Below are 14975 nucleotides of genomic sequence, written 5' to 3' on the forward strand. Positions count from 1 at the left end.
GCTTCATCATCCGAATTTAATGAGGTTATAAAATAAAAGCAGCCAGTAAAAAAAGTGTCACAGACAAATAACAGGTCAGAATTTGCTCTCCTTACTCCCACACAATGGAAAGTTGCAGTCACTATTCTTAAACATGTCAGTGCTGTTAAATTCCTGTGGATTAAATTGCTTTTAATTTGGCTTTAGATATTTATGTACTGTTTTCTGAGTAGTGCCATGCTGATTCACTATGTAGTCAGAACAGAGCCAATCATAGACCTGGTATTTCTGTAAGATATTCTTGAAAATGTTTTATTGATTTTGCAGATATTTATCTGTTAGGATTTGTACACGCGCGTGTGTGTGGCTGTTGAAACTTTAGTCTACTAATTACAGTCTTTCTCAAAGACTAAGAAAAGTGCTCCTATGAACTAAAAAAGGATAACGTAACTTCCATGGCTGTCATAAACTTTCAGCATCTTAGATACAGCAGCTGGTTTATTTCAGTCAATTTATTCTGAATTACTTTAAAAAAGGCTCCAGCCATGAACTATTCCCTGCAGCCTTATTACAAATCCCATAATATTACTTCAAAGGAGCAAAAATGTTTCACCTCCTCAGATCCTCTCCCTTTGCCTTCTTGGGCTAGGCCCTTTTTATTTTTTTGCTACCTTTAGGGCAATTCATGCTGTTAAAATGAAAATGTAAATTATTATGTTTGCACAGAATGAGCTGTAAAGTAGTACAGCTTAACACATGTGCATGTGTTTATTATCTGTTTTTCATGACAGAACCCAGTTGCTATACAGGCTGCCCTTAATTATTGGTGTGAAGGGATTATTCTCCTTGCAGTCACCATCACCTGATCTTGGGAACCTCTGGGGTCAGCATTAAAAATCTGCAGCCAAAAACCCCACAGTGCAGAAGCTTTTAATTGTTGTTATTTTTATTGGGGGTATGAGGGAGCCTGTAATGTACATTCAGCATGGACGGAAAGGAGCATTTATAAGATTTTTAACCAACAGCAATATACAGGCAATTACTTTTTGGTTTACTTGCAAGTAATTCTGTAATCATCAGGCTCTTGAAGGAAACACAGTCGGCATTTAACGCGACGCACACGCAGCCCTTGTGTTAAGGGCATGGCTCTTAGTTTGCATTGTTTTCAAGGCAATTAGCTTGGGAACTCAGTTTTATCATTTCTTTGTAAATTCTGAGGCCAATAAATCTCCATAAAATTTAAATTTTTAAGTACACTTGGGATTGTTTGACAAAACAATGGTGTGCTCTAACTAATGGTCCGAAGGTATTTTTTCCCATCTGTGTAACCCCAGCAAAAAAGGTTTAACTATTGTAGCAGTCAACAAATTGATGCGGTATAATAATGCCAAGCTGGAAAGGATATTCCTGCATGGGTTAAGACAGTGTTTGTAGGAGGAGTATATATCTTTTACAAGACCAGCTGGTACAGTTAGGAAAAGCTAGAATACGTGTGCAGGAGTGCAGGTTTTGTGTCAGAAGCAGAATACTTCAAATGGGATGTAAATGTTATTTTGCTTTTTGTTAACAAAACATCTTTGTGCTTTAAAATTAATACAGAACAGGCACACGAGGTACTGGGTACAAGCACAACCAGGGCCTTTAGCTGGGGAGGGAGAACGAGGCTGAGCTTTGCCTTCAGTATCTTTGCTGGAGAGAAGGGTTGGGGATGATAACATGTTCCTCCCACTCCCAGTGCTGCTGGAGGAAGAGGTGTGGAGAGCTTGAAACTTCCCTTAAAATCATTCAGTCATTGGAATTAGCACTTGCCCAGGGCAAACAGAATGATCCCTGGCCAGGAAAGCGTAGAAGGGGACAAAATAATAATATGGATGTTAGGGTAACTGAGCACTACAACCAGACTTTAATAATAAGAACAACTGGCTGCTATCCTTGTATGTAGTAGCAGAGGGATCGAGGCAGAGGTGCATGTATAATTTTCTTTTCTTATGCATCTTGTTGGAGGACTCAGAAAGAAAAAGTTTGAGTTAATGTCATCTCCTTAATAGATTCCTAAGAAATTTTCAGGCTGACAGTAGCATGACACATTTTGTTCCTTGCCTTTTTGTTGTTACCTTGGAAGGGACAATATAAGGCAGCATCTAAATGTAGCAAGCTGGGAGGGCTGGGTAGTATTTTAATATTTGAAAAGCAGTTAAATACGGCAAGTGCAGATATATTTGAAACCAGTTTTCAGACTTCTGTGCAATAACTACATTAGTGTGTCTGGTTTCACTCTATATTAAGATTCCTGAAGACCCATCAAAAGCATTTTGATTTCAAGAAGCAGTATTAACTTTTTCTTCTATTGATTTGATTTCTTTTGTCTCATGAGCTTTCTTTAGAAGGATTAATTAAGTCTAAGTAACATTTTCTCTCTGCCTTTGTTTTTACACAGTAAAACTCCCAGGCCTCAGAACTTACGTAGATCCACATACATATGAGGATCCCAATCAAGCTGTGCATGAATTTGCCAAGGAACTAGATGCTTCTAATATATCCATTGATAAAGTAGTGGGAGCAGGTAACGGCTATCAGATATGTTGAACTAAAGATAGCTTTTTGCCATATATACTGTTTATATACATGTTTATATACATCTTTGTGTTTGTACTTGTGAGTGGAAAGAAAACGTTCTTAAGTCATTGATTTAGTAGGTCATATTTACAGCTGACTTTGGTGCATATGAAAGGTTAAGCGCACACAGTTCTATTTTTTCCCCCAAAGAAAGCAGACAGCAAGACAGGTTTTCAAAGGACACCCACCAGCCCTCACTTGGACACAGCACTGTTGGGAGTGGAAAGAGAGTTCAACTTCACTTCTATGTTTCTCTTTAAAATCTGTCAGCACAGAAAATGGTATCCACTGTGAAGACAATTTGTTTTTTTCTCTTAAAAGTATTTCTGACTATTATGCCTCGAGTGAAACCACAAACTCATTTCATACCAGTCACCACGCATCCATCAGACTGCAATAATCTTTGGTCATTGGATTGATTTTGGTCACTGCTTTGGATTTGAATTATCGATTTAGGAAGAAAGGGTTGTCTGTCTGATAACTTATTGTCTGAGGCATACAGATGCCATAGATCGTTGGGTTTACAGAAAACAAACTGTCGAAATGAGCAGATTTTGTAGCAGAGAAGCCAGATTACAGAAAGTCTTATCACACTGAGTTGTCCATGTTGCAATGCAGCATGTAGTTTGTGATAGGATGTGTGCTTGCTCCTTGAAGTGGCAGATTGTCTCATTGAGTCAGAAGATCATGAAGAGTTATCTTTCCTGCTAAATTAAAACATTTGTGAGAAGTACTATCAATTTTTAATGCATTGAAAACTACTAGTTCTTTTATTGTTGATTTTTTGCTTCTTTCTAAATTTACTATTTGAATTAAAATCATGAGATGTGAAAGAGACAGACTCCTAGTGCACAGCAAAAGATTTTCATTTGGAAAAAAAACTGTAGAATCAAGCTATTGTACCCAGTGCCTCTCCTGAATCACCCAGTAAAAAGAAGCAGTGTTCATCCTCTCTACTGCAGCTACTCAACTACTTGTATGAAGTTAGGTTATTTTCTGCAAAGGCAGAATTTTTGTTCCTTGCTGGTTTTAATTTCACCCCACAAGAGTGCACTGTTCTCCATCATCTTCAGTCAAGGCAGCAAAGTTCTGCTTAATGCACATAATAGAGAATTAATATGGGGATAGGGAAGGGGGTTACTGAAAAGATAAGTCCAAGAGCAGTATGTTTCCTTATAAGACTTTCAGGAGCCTTCATTCACAAATGTAAGCTTTCTAAACTTGGGCTGTATGCAGTATATGAATCCAGGAAACAAACTGATAAGAAACAGTGATGTGTCATATTTTATAGCTCATCATTCTGACCTGTTTTTAATCAGAATGCACATGAGAATGAGAGGCAAACCAAAGTTTGCCAAATATGGCTTCTCAAAATGGAGAAGGAGTTTTCTGAGGGGCTTCAAAAAAGGGGATATGTCCTAAAACAGTCAGGTGGTTTAAAAGTAAGTCCCTTTGCTCCACTCCGCTTCAGTGATAGTCACAGTAGGGTTCTGCAGGTCCTCTGCATTGAAGCTTGGACTCAAGATATAATAAAGTTGTTGTTTGGAGGCCATGACTCAGATTCATGTAGCCTAAAGCGCATATGGCATTACAGTTAGCATTTCCTATTAGCAGTGGCCAACAGGAAATGCTAGACAGGGAAGAACAGATGAAAATCAGGCTATAGAGCGCTGGGAGCTTCCAAAATGCCTTCGTAGCATCACTTTACGCTACTGTCACATTCAGCACGTGGTAGCGTTTGCATGCGGAGCGAGTACCTCTGAGGCTGCTTCTGCAGGAATACTTCTTTCCTGCCCAAAAGCAGAAAGGCATTTCCTGTCTCATACTTGAGTCAATGACTTATTTGACCAAATGACTTGGACTTTTCCTGCCGTTCTCCTTTACAAATGCAAGTGTGAATGAAATTATAAAAAGACACTGATCTGAGAAGAAGGGATTCATTTAACTGCATTGAAGTGTGACGTAAATAACGAGGCCTTCAAGTCAGTCAAGTAATCTTGATATTCTGAGGTACTTTTCCAAATAGTTTTTCACAGCTTTAGCCAGAAGTCTCAGAGAATAGAGGGCAGCTTACATAGCTTTGAAAACATACCCAAATGCAATACGGAAATACTTCTCTCCAAAAGAACCTCAAGAAAAACACAAGGGATTTTAGTGGGAGGCTTAGCATAAGAAAATTGAGGTCAGGAGCCACTTTTTTTCATATTTTTCTTTACAATAATTCTTTCATTTAAAACAACTCACTTGTTTTTATGGATCCAGTTCAGCAAACCACTTAAGAAGTTTACATCCAATTGGATAGCAAGAGAATACTACAGAAGGTACTTTCTTGATTTGGGATAGATGTAAGTATGTGCTTTGCTGGACGTGAAAACAAACATTTGCTTTTCTTTCAAAGTTTAAACATACTTGTGGCATAACATCTTATGATCAAAGTATTTCTAAAATTTAGGGGCTGCCTGTCCATGAACTTATTGTGAAGGTTTGCATTGTCTCAGTGAGGGCTTGTAGAACGTTGCTGAGGTTCATGAGGTTTATCAAACCTTCAGCTTAGGTGCCTCTCCCACTCCAAGCGAGTTCTGTGCACAGCAGTACAATCATAATTTAAAATACAGCAAAGTGAAGGGAATAGCTAATTTCACAGAGTCATCTTTTACTTGTCCCCTGGGTCTAAATGCACAGCAAATGCCATTCACTGATGCACTAAGTAGCCTATTTAAAAAGAAATTAAGATCTCCTGAAGAGAGAGATTTATATCATGAACAGCCCTCCTAATAATGTCTATTTGACTTACACATGTAAATAGACATATCAGTCTGCAGGGCAGGTTATACAATGTTTATGTGTGTCACATAATTAAAAGTGAACTCTTCAGAAAGGCTTTACATGAAAAGCTGTCAACCTCATCCTTTAAAATCAGTGCCATGTTTTACACCTTCTAACTCAAACTTTATTCCTCCAAAACAATATCTGATGAAATCCACAGTCCATTTCTTACTGGGACCATATAATAATGATTTGCAGGAAAAGATGTAGTGAAACCACATGTCTGGGTGCTGGTCAGATAGACTTATGTAGCATCCATACCACCCTGTATACGAAACAACCAAAGGTTAACATAGGTGGGCTGCCCAGTGAGCTTTTTCCAGTGAAATTGCTTTCCAAGAGAGTAAATCCATTTTATATTCATGGACAACAGAAAACTCCATTGCTATGAACCGTCCACCTTTTAGTCTCTTGAAGCATCCACTGGCCTCAGGGCACTTGTGGAATCTGATTAATCACCCAAGTTCTAAACTGTGCAGCCATGGCTAAATGGGACTCTGTTGATGGACATTAGCCATAACATTTTCCTTCCCAAAAGTCAGACAAATATCAGATATATGATTCTGGTCAGAAATGAAGGATTGATTGCTGAACTGCTTATGAAATCACAGCTGTAGTCTCCATTGGCAGTAACTGAACAATAGTTTTAAGAGGTTAGCTTGTTATTGCTTTTTGGACCATTAAAACATAGAGAAAAGGGAATACAAAGCTGGACATTACAAGATTTATTTCAAGCATTTTTTCCCTTCCTTCTGTTTTCAAGACGTGCTTTGGTCTTCCTCTTTGTGGTGCCCTGACAGTACTGAGCTGGGGTTAGTATTTGAACTGAAGCAGTGTTTGCTCTTGGTAAAGCATACTAGTCATTTTGACTTGCAGAGGTTGAATATTTTTAATTAAGAAGTCTGAAAGGAACTCAACACCCATTACTTACTAGTAATAGGTTTTACAATTCTTTTTCTGAGCTGCTGCCTGTCTGGCAGCCTGAAATACAAATAATGTTAGAAACAATGGATGTAATGTAAGTGCTATATTAGTAGTGTGTATGTATATAAAGACATACCCTGTTTGTAATTTTTTTGCTTATTACATTAATAGCACAGTACCATGCCTAGAGGATGAAGCAGCTCAGCGGCTCACGATAAGATACAGTGACATTCACTTCGATGATGTTGACTCAAGTCTAGCCTGGGTTAGCAGCAGAGAAAGATCATTGCCCTATGACACATTTGTTCAGTTTTTTTGTTAAACTGGTTTTCTAACAGAGAAACCTTAGAAAATAAAGCTGAAAAGGGACCTCAAGAGGTCATTAAGTCCGCACTCTTGCCCCAAACCAAACTTGTTAGGTACCATTCTTGACAAATGCTCATTCTTTACAATTTCCAAGATACAAGAGATTATAACCTCCCTTAAAAAAATAAACTTTTGTACTAGTGTCCTTACCGTTAGAATTTTTTCCCGATCTAACTGACCTTTATTGTAATTTGCTACTATTCTTTGCTTTGCCTCTTGCGTATAGAAAAAGGAGTTGATGTCCATCTCATTTATAACCATAATTTTGATAAGCCAAAACTATTAATGTCTCTTCTCACTCCTTGTTGTGTATAAATAACACCAATTCCTTGAGCTTTGAATGTGAACGCACAGCCTGACTTTTAAGATTCTGGTCATTGTTACTACTCCCTTTATCATTCCTGAATTGCAGTGGCACAAATGGGACATGGACTCGAATGCCAGCCGTACTGGTGGCAAGTTGATGAAAAAATAATTTTGATTTGTAGGTAAATGGACTGAATGTAAAACCTAAAATGCATCCCATGTGGTATCATGTCTGAAGTCAGTGGTGAAGGGCTGTCAATCCATCACACGTTTCTGACCTTTGAATGTATGAAAAGCAGTATGATTTAAATTTGCCTATTAAAAATATCTTATTTCTGGGCGTTTTGGTCATTTTTAGTTTTCACAGATGTTGGATAATGTTAACAATCAGTTGCAAAGATAAAGAAAGGATTAGTGTGGGCAAATGAGCTCCAAGAGCCTTTGCTCTGTAGAGGCATAGTAATGCTATTGCAGTTAGGATTATTACACATTAAGTTGAGAAAAGCTTGTACGTAAGCAGTATAATCACTCTTTCCATGATAATTCACTCACAAATAAAAACAGAATTCCTAGTTTGCATAAAAATTATGCCAGCTAGATTTAGATTTATAGGGTTTGTTTGTTTCCAAGTCAAATTTCTGTACAAGGCTAATTGACAAAATATGGCATATGAAGAGTTATTTATATTCACATCTCATGTATTTTGACAAAAGAACCTGAATAGGGTTGTGTTGTTGGAAAATGAGTGTTAAAGCCCTCCAACAACACCCTCTGGTTTCTTGAAAGAAAAAAAACACCACACAAAACAAAATACTTTTCTTCTCGGTTCAGTGAAGTGTTTTCCTTGTCTTTAAATATAATCTTGTAGGGCAATACTTGCCATGATATTTTTTCTATGTTTTATCCATTCTCTCTTTTTATTGTATTTTTCAATATTTCAGTTATTTTGTCATTAAAAGAAGGAGACAAAAAATTGCTACTGCAATTTTAACTGGGATGTTGTATATGCAGTTTATTATATAACACATAATCTAAGGTGGGGGTTGGATAATTGGGGCATCAAAAGTCAGTTGCTGCTCAAATGTTTTTTAGGATATTAAAACTTCCTTATACGCCTTATGTAATCATTAGTTAAATATAGAAAATTTCAAGTAAGATGTTTTCTTCCAGCAATTTGTCAACATGCTTAGTATTTGCTCATTTGAATGCTAAGATAATTTTCCTTGTGTGCTCTTCTTAGATGTTACATAGCAAAGGATAAACCATGTTGCCTAGTAGTAAACATGCAGTGATATCTGCCATTTCCTATTTAGGGATCTCACACAATACAGAGTGGGATTGAGGACTATCAGGTCCTGTAGTCGCATAGTGACAGTGTATATTTGCATGGTTAGATTCATCTGAATAACGGTAGAACAAAAATAATCTATATGGGTTTCTTTTTTATTTGCAGCTGTGTAGATAAATTCTTTTGCTGTGAATTATCTTCCTACTGTAATTGAAATAAGTGAAATAATTGGGAACTGTGCTATCACTGGCAGAAATGAAGAGTATAATATTCACAAGAATGCACAACTATTCTGATACCTCTGCATTCATCAGTTAGCCCTCCTGCTATTGTCTCAAAGTGCTTCAACTGAAACAAAAAGGAAATTTTCTGGTGACATTTATGCATTCCTCTGCCCTGCAGTCATGTGGTTATGCAATGTAAATAAGTGACAATGTCCAGTTTGACAGCTGGAGAACCCAAGCATGGAAATGTTAAGTAGCTGTCCAAAGGCCTCCTTTGGAGCTCCAATATGTGGCCCACCAGTAAACATCACACTCCAGGGAGTTTTTCTGAATGCTAGTTCTTCTTTCTGTGGTCCCCATTAAATAACTACATCTCATCTTTTGTCATTTTTCCACTTTTTTTAGGGGAATTTGGAGAAGTGTGCAGTGGGCGCCTAAAGCTGCCTTCTAAAAAGGAAATTTCAGTGGCTATCAAAACCCTGAAAGTTGGCTACACAGAAAAACAGAGAAGGGACTTCCTGGGAGAAGCAAGCATCATGGGACAGTTTGACCACCCTAATATCATTCGACTAGAGGGAGTCGTCACTAAAAGTAAGATATGACAGGGGCATCTGTTTTGCATGGAAAATGTCACTGGAGGTCCTTTGCACCCTAAATTATTCTGTGATTCTCTGATCTTTCAAGGAAGAGTAAAAGCAAATAAAAAACTAAATCATCTGTGTTTACGCTCTGCAAACCCTTCCAGAAATATTTGTGTTATAGCCCTGTTAATATGTGCCAAATATCCTTCAAAAGAGATAACAACGGAAACACATAGCTTAGCTTTTGCAATGTATACTGTATTTCCTCAAAAGCAGGAAAAAAACTACCCACGTGCAAGCACCAGCTAAACCTGCACTGATGGATCCAATGAAGAATGGTGTCGGAGGCAATTGCCTGCGGTGCAGCTGCAATACCTTCACTGTCTGGCTGCTCTCAGGCTGCTGAGAACTTAAAAACAGTACCCCGGGTTATTGAGATAGGAAAAACTGGGAAATAAAAATGATCTGCTTGAAAAAAATATAGAGAACATGGAGGAAAAGGGGCATTTCTGAAGACCGGTGCGGCTCAGTAATAACCTGGCAGGTTTAATAAACTCTGGAGCTACCAATTGCTACAAAGTGGTCAAGAGGCACTTGCTGAAATCTGTGAGGAGTCATGGAGTCTGATGTCCTAAGGTTTCCTAATTGCGCTGAAGCAGTATGTTCTGCTTTCAACTAAATCATTAGATTTTATCATTAGCACAAATTAATGAACAGCCTACCTGGCTACAGGAACTGATACTAGTATATTAATAAATAAGTCCAAAATTCTTCCTATTCAGTTTTCATGCAGGGAAAATATGAAAATACTCTGTGTGATATTCAGTGTGTACCAGTATGAGGCATTTTAAAGATCCCGATCCTCTAGAATCTATAGCTTTTAGTAAAAAATGCAAAAAAAAATCTTGGGGCTTTAAGGTATCAGTAGTAAAATTTATTTTGTTTCTTTGATAATATTTATATTTTTACTAATAGACATTTTCTAAATCTGCCTTGGTGGGTTTGTTGTGGGTTTGTTGTTTGTGGTTTTGTGTTTTGTGGGGTTTTTTTAGGCATGTTTTTGCCTGTGTTTATGATAACAAATCGCCTTCTTATTTTGAGACAAAAGTATAACTGAAAACTCCATCCATACTCGGTACCTTCCTGGAAAAGTAACATATTTGAAGAACCCTCTCCAGCTCCACTTTCATTAAGAAAGCAGCAAGTTGTAACAGGCATTCCTGAACAGTGGTGTTGGTCTTAGAGGTCCTCCCCAGCTTTCCCTTGGCAGCCATGGTAGCCTTCTTGAAGCCGCTCAGATCCTGCATGCTCTTCTCCTTATGAGCAGCTGGTGGGATTTGGTGCTGGTGATGCTGCCTCATTTAGGCGAGTTCTGGCTCCCTTTGCTTGTGCAGCTGATTGTCCACTACCTTGAGGTGGAAAGACAGAAATGGTAGTAGAAAAGAGAAGTTGCACAAAGTATCAAAGCTGGCTCATTCTGAGAGATGTACAGAGACTTTCTGAATTTCCATTGCTACGTAAAGTGATAAACTTAATGATCAAAGTCCTGCAGTAGTTATTGGATAGAAGCTCAATAAGATTTTGTATGAGGTATTCTAAAAAGAATTCAGGAATGCTCTGAGATCTCAGGGGTATGGAAAAAAAAAAATCAGTTGGACGTTTCCTAGTTCATCCTAGAGGGCTCTGCCGGCGAAGCAGCTCCTTGCCATTTCAGTGAACTGCTTGGAACATGCCGAGGACATTTCCAGTTTAACAGGGTAGAAGTAGACCAAATGCTTTGTTGTTAAGTAGATGGTTTTAATGGTTTTAAAGAATCTTGGTTTTAAAATTGCGTGATTTAAGGTTTCACAAACATAGACAGGCATGAAAGAATTTCATAGCTTACTGCAACAAATTCTATAAAATAAAAAAACCCACAAGAATGTGTCTAAAAATAACTAGGGAAAGGTATGTAAAACTGTGTGTGTTATGAAGAGACATAATAATAATGCTGTCTCTGCGTGTGATTCATCAAAGTCCATTTTGCTGATTTAAATAACAAAGAAGTTATTCTTCGGCTTAGGTCTCCCAGTCCCATTAAGAAAAAGACTGCCAGATCCGCCTGTGTAAATCCAAGATATCCCCTGCTTTTTTGTGACACACACTTTGTACAGTCAGAATAACATTTGCAGTCCCAAAATTTCTTGAAGCGCTAGCATCAGTCTGTACACAGCTGAGCTCAAATCTATTTTGTTACATTTTGTGTTTCTGTGGCACTTGAGAAAATAATGTAATTGCTGTGCATGCAGGAATTTGTGCATTGCTTTTGAATGTGCATTACTAATTCTGTTGGTATTCTGTATAAGTGACTATTAGTAAGTTTGCTGCTCAGCTGTATTCAGAGCAGACTGCTGTCTGGTTGGGGGAGGGGGTGCTGGGGGATCCAGCTGCCTGTCACATTTAAGTATGAGAGAGCAAGCTCTGATAGTCCCAGCTGAAGTCAATAAAAGCCTCAGGGATACAACACCCTCTCCAGACAGCTTGAATACAGGAGTTGATAAAACTGCTCTGAAACTATTTCTGTCTGTTTTACTGGGTAAAATTACATGGCATAAATGCAAGTAAAGATAATTATGTTCTTTAACATTCTGTAGGGTGATAGAAGGTTGTGGGGTTTGCTTTTTTTAAAACAAACCAATATACTGTAATAACAAATCAGCAAGTGTTCATATTTTTTAATAATAGCTATTAAATCACACTCAAAAGTGTTAGTTTATGTACAGTTAGCTGAGAGCCTGTGGAATATTTGCTTGATCACCCTCAGTACAGGTAATGCATGATGAACAGGTAATATGACCTTTTCTTCATTAACCAAATTCTTTTTGACAGGTGGCCCTTAGCAACCGTATAGCTTTTCATACTCAGCAGATCTTTTGAAGCAATTCCTAATAACCGCAATTGTCGTGATCCTTATAACAGGAGCGTTTGGTATGAAAAGTTCTCAAGCTGGGGTGGCTGTGGTTCGCCCGTGGGACAACCCACTGGCAGTGTGAAGGAGATGCACCCACCAGATAAGCCTTCAGTGCTTTGCTTCAATGCAGAGTTCTTCCCCTGCTTCGCGTTGATTCCTGTTCTGCATTTTCCTGCTACGCCGGTCTCCTGGGTGTGCTGTAGGCAGTAGTCTTCATAACCAGCGCACATGTTCTGCTTAGTTTACTAATAATTTACAGCAATTTGTAGCCTGTTAGTGTAATAAATTTAGGCAACACTGTTGACACAAGTTGTTATCATGTATAAATGGCTATGCTTTGATGAATGAATGCAGAACGTCCTTTTAAAAGTGCACCGTGTTGCTTCAGAGCATATGCTTCCTATTATGGATACGTTCCCAACTGAACGAGAGTGAAACCCTGCACTTGGGGCTTTGTGAGTATGGATGAGCAAGGCAGGAAGATGCTCTCTTAATAATTTGAAAGACGTAGCTTCTTCTCTAATTTCAGTCTTCTGATGTGTCATAAAATTGACTGAGTTTATGCAGAAACCAGGCAACTGTCTCCTGGATTCAAAGTACATGGATTTATCATAGAAAGTTTTGGATAGCCCCATCGGTGTGCTGCCCTTTACTTGAAAGATCCAGCAACATCTTCTGTGCGTTACCAGAAATGCCTTTGGGTAAATGTTACATACACAGTATAAGTTAGGGATTTTCCCTTGCACTGCATGTTTCTTGCTAACAGGAGTAAGCAAGCAAGAGATCATTTCATTTCAGTTATTTATTTATTTAAGATTTCACATTGTTAGGTCTTTTATCTATACCATATCCTATATAATTCGAGATTAATGTTTTGGATAAAGATTTTGTTCCTACCAGTTAATGGATGACAGAGTCGATTACCCATTAGTGTGACTCCCACAGTATAACACATTATTTGCACGGCAGAAACATGGTTTAACCCATTTATCTGTGCAAAGAGGACGAAGAATTCTCTTCTCATTATATTAATCTCATTCTTTGAAATTAATATTCCTCTTCTAAGAATTTCTATTTGGTAGGGGTTATATTTTCTGGGGGGAAAAAAACCCCCAAACCCTAAAAAATGAGTTGTTACCAACTCCTTTGCTTTTTTAACGGCTTTTTCGCTTTTAATTATACTGTGTACCTCTTTCAAGCCTCATGTTGTTCAATGTTAAGAGCTAAAATATTACCATGCCTGCTATACAATATGCAGGCCTTTGACACGCTTTTATGGTCAGATGCCTTCCTGTATTATATGTGAAATAATAATTCATCTCCTTAAATAACTTCATGCTCTTACCCACCTTTCTCTCTACCAGAAAGAGAAAATAAACAAAGCTTTAGAAAATATTATGAAATAATAAAATCCATATGATGGTAAAATATTAGCAGGGCAGTGACCTTTGTCTGGAAACTTCACCGTAATCACATTAATTTTTGCATTCATTTCTCTTCAACATGTCACAGTTGCATATAAAATCTTGGTTTGGTTACAAAATACCTCAGGGTAGAAAGAACGGTCTTGCAAACTAATCTGAAACTGCATGGTCAAGTTTTGAAAGATATTAGAAGCTTTTCAAGGGTGCAGGGCTGTTTCTTTAGAGCATGCCGCTGCCCAGCGGAGGCAGTGCGTCGGGCCCCCAGCTGAGTTGTGCTTGGTGGGAGGGGAGGTTGGTGTTGTCAGTGATCCTGCTGCATGGGGAGGCAGGACTCCCTGGAAAGAGGGCTAACCCCCAGCAGAGGAAGGTGGCTGTTACAACTCTGCTTTTCTTTCCAATGCTTTGTATTACTCTTATTCTGCAGTTTCTCGTCCATCTCTATCCCCACCCCAATATTTTCCTCGGCTTATGCTAGGAAAATACTGAAGCTCTACAATTTAAATGCCTTGTAAATACCCTCCTGAGGGGAGAGGATTTTTGCTATTGCCTCCCATGTACGCTATTTAATCTCTCCCTTAGTGTAGTATCTGAGGAACATCTTGACTGCGCACATGCAGTAGAGCACTACGCCACAATCCTTGCACCTCCGTTGCGCAGACCAGGGCACCTCTGGGGAGAAACTGCGACTCCCTCCACAGCAAGTGCCCAGTTCCCTTCCAGAGGGAACCTGGCAGCAAATGCATGGCAGAATACACCTACTCCATTGCATAAATTCAACAGTTATATGAAGGATTATATTCAACGGTGATGGGTAAGACGCCGTATACTAAAAATGTAGGATGCTTCACGTTATGTCTTGGGACTTGAGCTGCTAAAAATTGGATCAGTTTATACTGAAATGCTTGTATTTCTGTTCGTCAGTAAAATCACAATTATGTTGCGGACAGAGCTGGGTTTGTCCATGCATCTTTTGCTCTCTTTCTAAATGTAAAATTATCCTTGGAATTTGGAAGTTTCGGGCACACTTCTGAAATGGCTGTTTTTACCGATCATTATTTATTCATTTTAAATGCAGGTAAACCAGTTATGATTGTTACTGAATATATGGAAAATGGCTCACTGGACAGCTTCCTACGGGTAAGTGCAATAGAGAAGTACATGGTGCAGTTTTGGCTCTTGTTCTGAATTTGTTACGGATTTGCTGTCACTGCACCCTGATTCATCATCAGCTCTTGTTGCTTCATATTTCATTATTTCCGTTTGGTTTTGTGTGCATTGTGATGTGCTCAGAACACCAGGTGGGGATCTGCTAGTCCATTTTGACTGCTTACAGTAGGTATTCCAAAATGAAGAACATTTTTGTTCTATTAGTATGTCACATCAATAAAACCAAACAAAACCAAAACAACATTCTGGCACACAAAAATGGAAATGGTTTTTCTGAGGGCTGAATTACTACTTTAATGCAGCTATGCTTATTGGTTGGCAGCC

General features: G+C 38.4%; 1 protein-coding gene across 2 annotated transcripts in view; it reads left to right on the forward strand.

Annotated features, from left to right (window-relative positions):
* The window catches only part of EPHA3 (EPH receptor A3), a 230366-nt gene that overhangs the window by 181515 nt on the left and 33876 nt on the right, over positions 1-14975 (forward strand). For both annotated transcript variants that reach the window (XM_064468604.1, XM_064468610.1), the window contains exons 10-12: positions 2417-2542; positions 8935-9120; positions 14560-14621. In XM_064468604.1, coding sequence (XP_064324674.1) covers positions 2417-2542; positions 8935-9120; positions 14560-14621 — 374 coding nt within the window. The remainder of the gene's footprint in view (positions 1-2416; positions 2543-8934; positions 9121-14559; positions 14622-14975) is intronic.

The sequence above is a fragment of the Phalacrocorax carbo genome, chromosome 1 (assembly GCF_963921805.1).
Source record: "Phalacrocorax carbo chromosome 1, bPhaCar2.1, whole genome shotgun sequence".
NCBI lineage: Eukaryota > Metazoa > Chordata > Aves > Suliformes > Phalacrocoracidae > Phalacrocorax > Phalacrocorax carbo.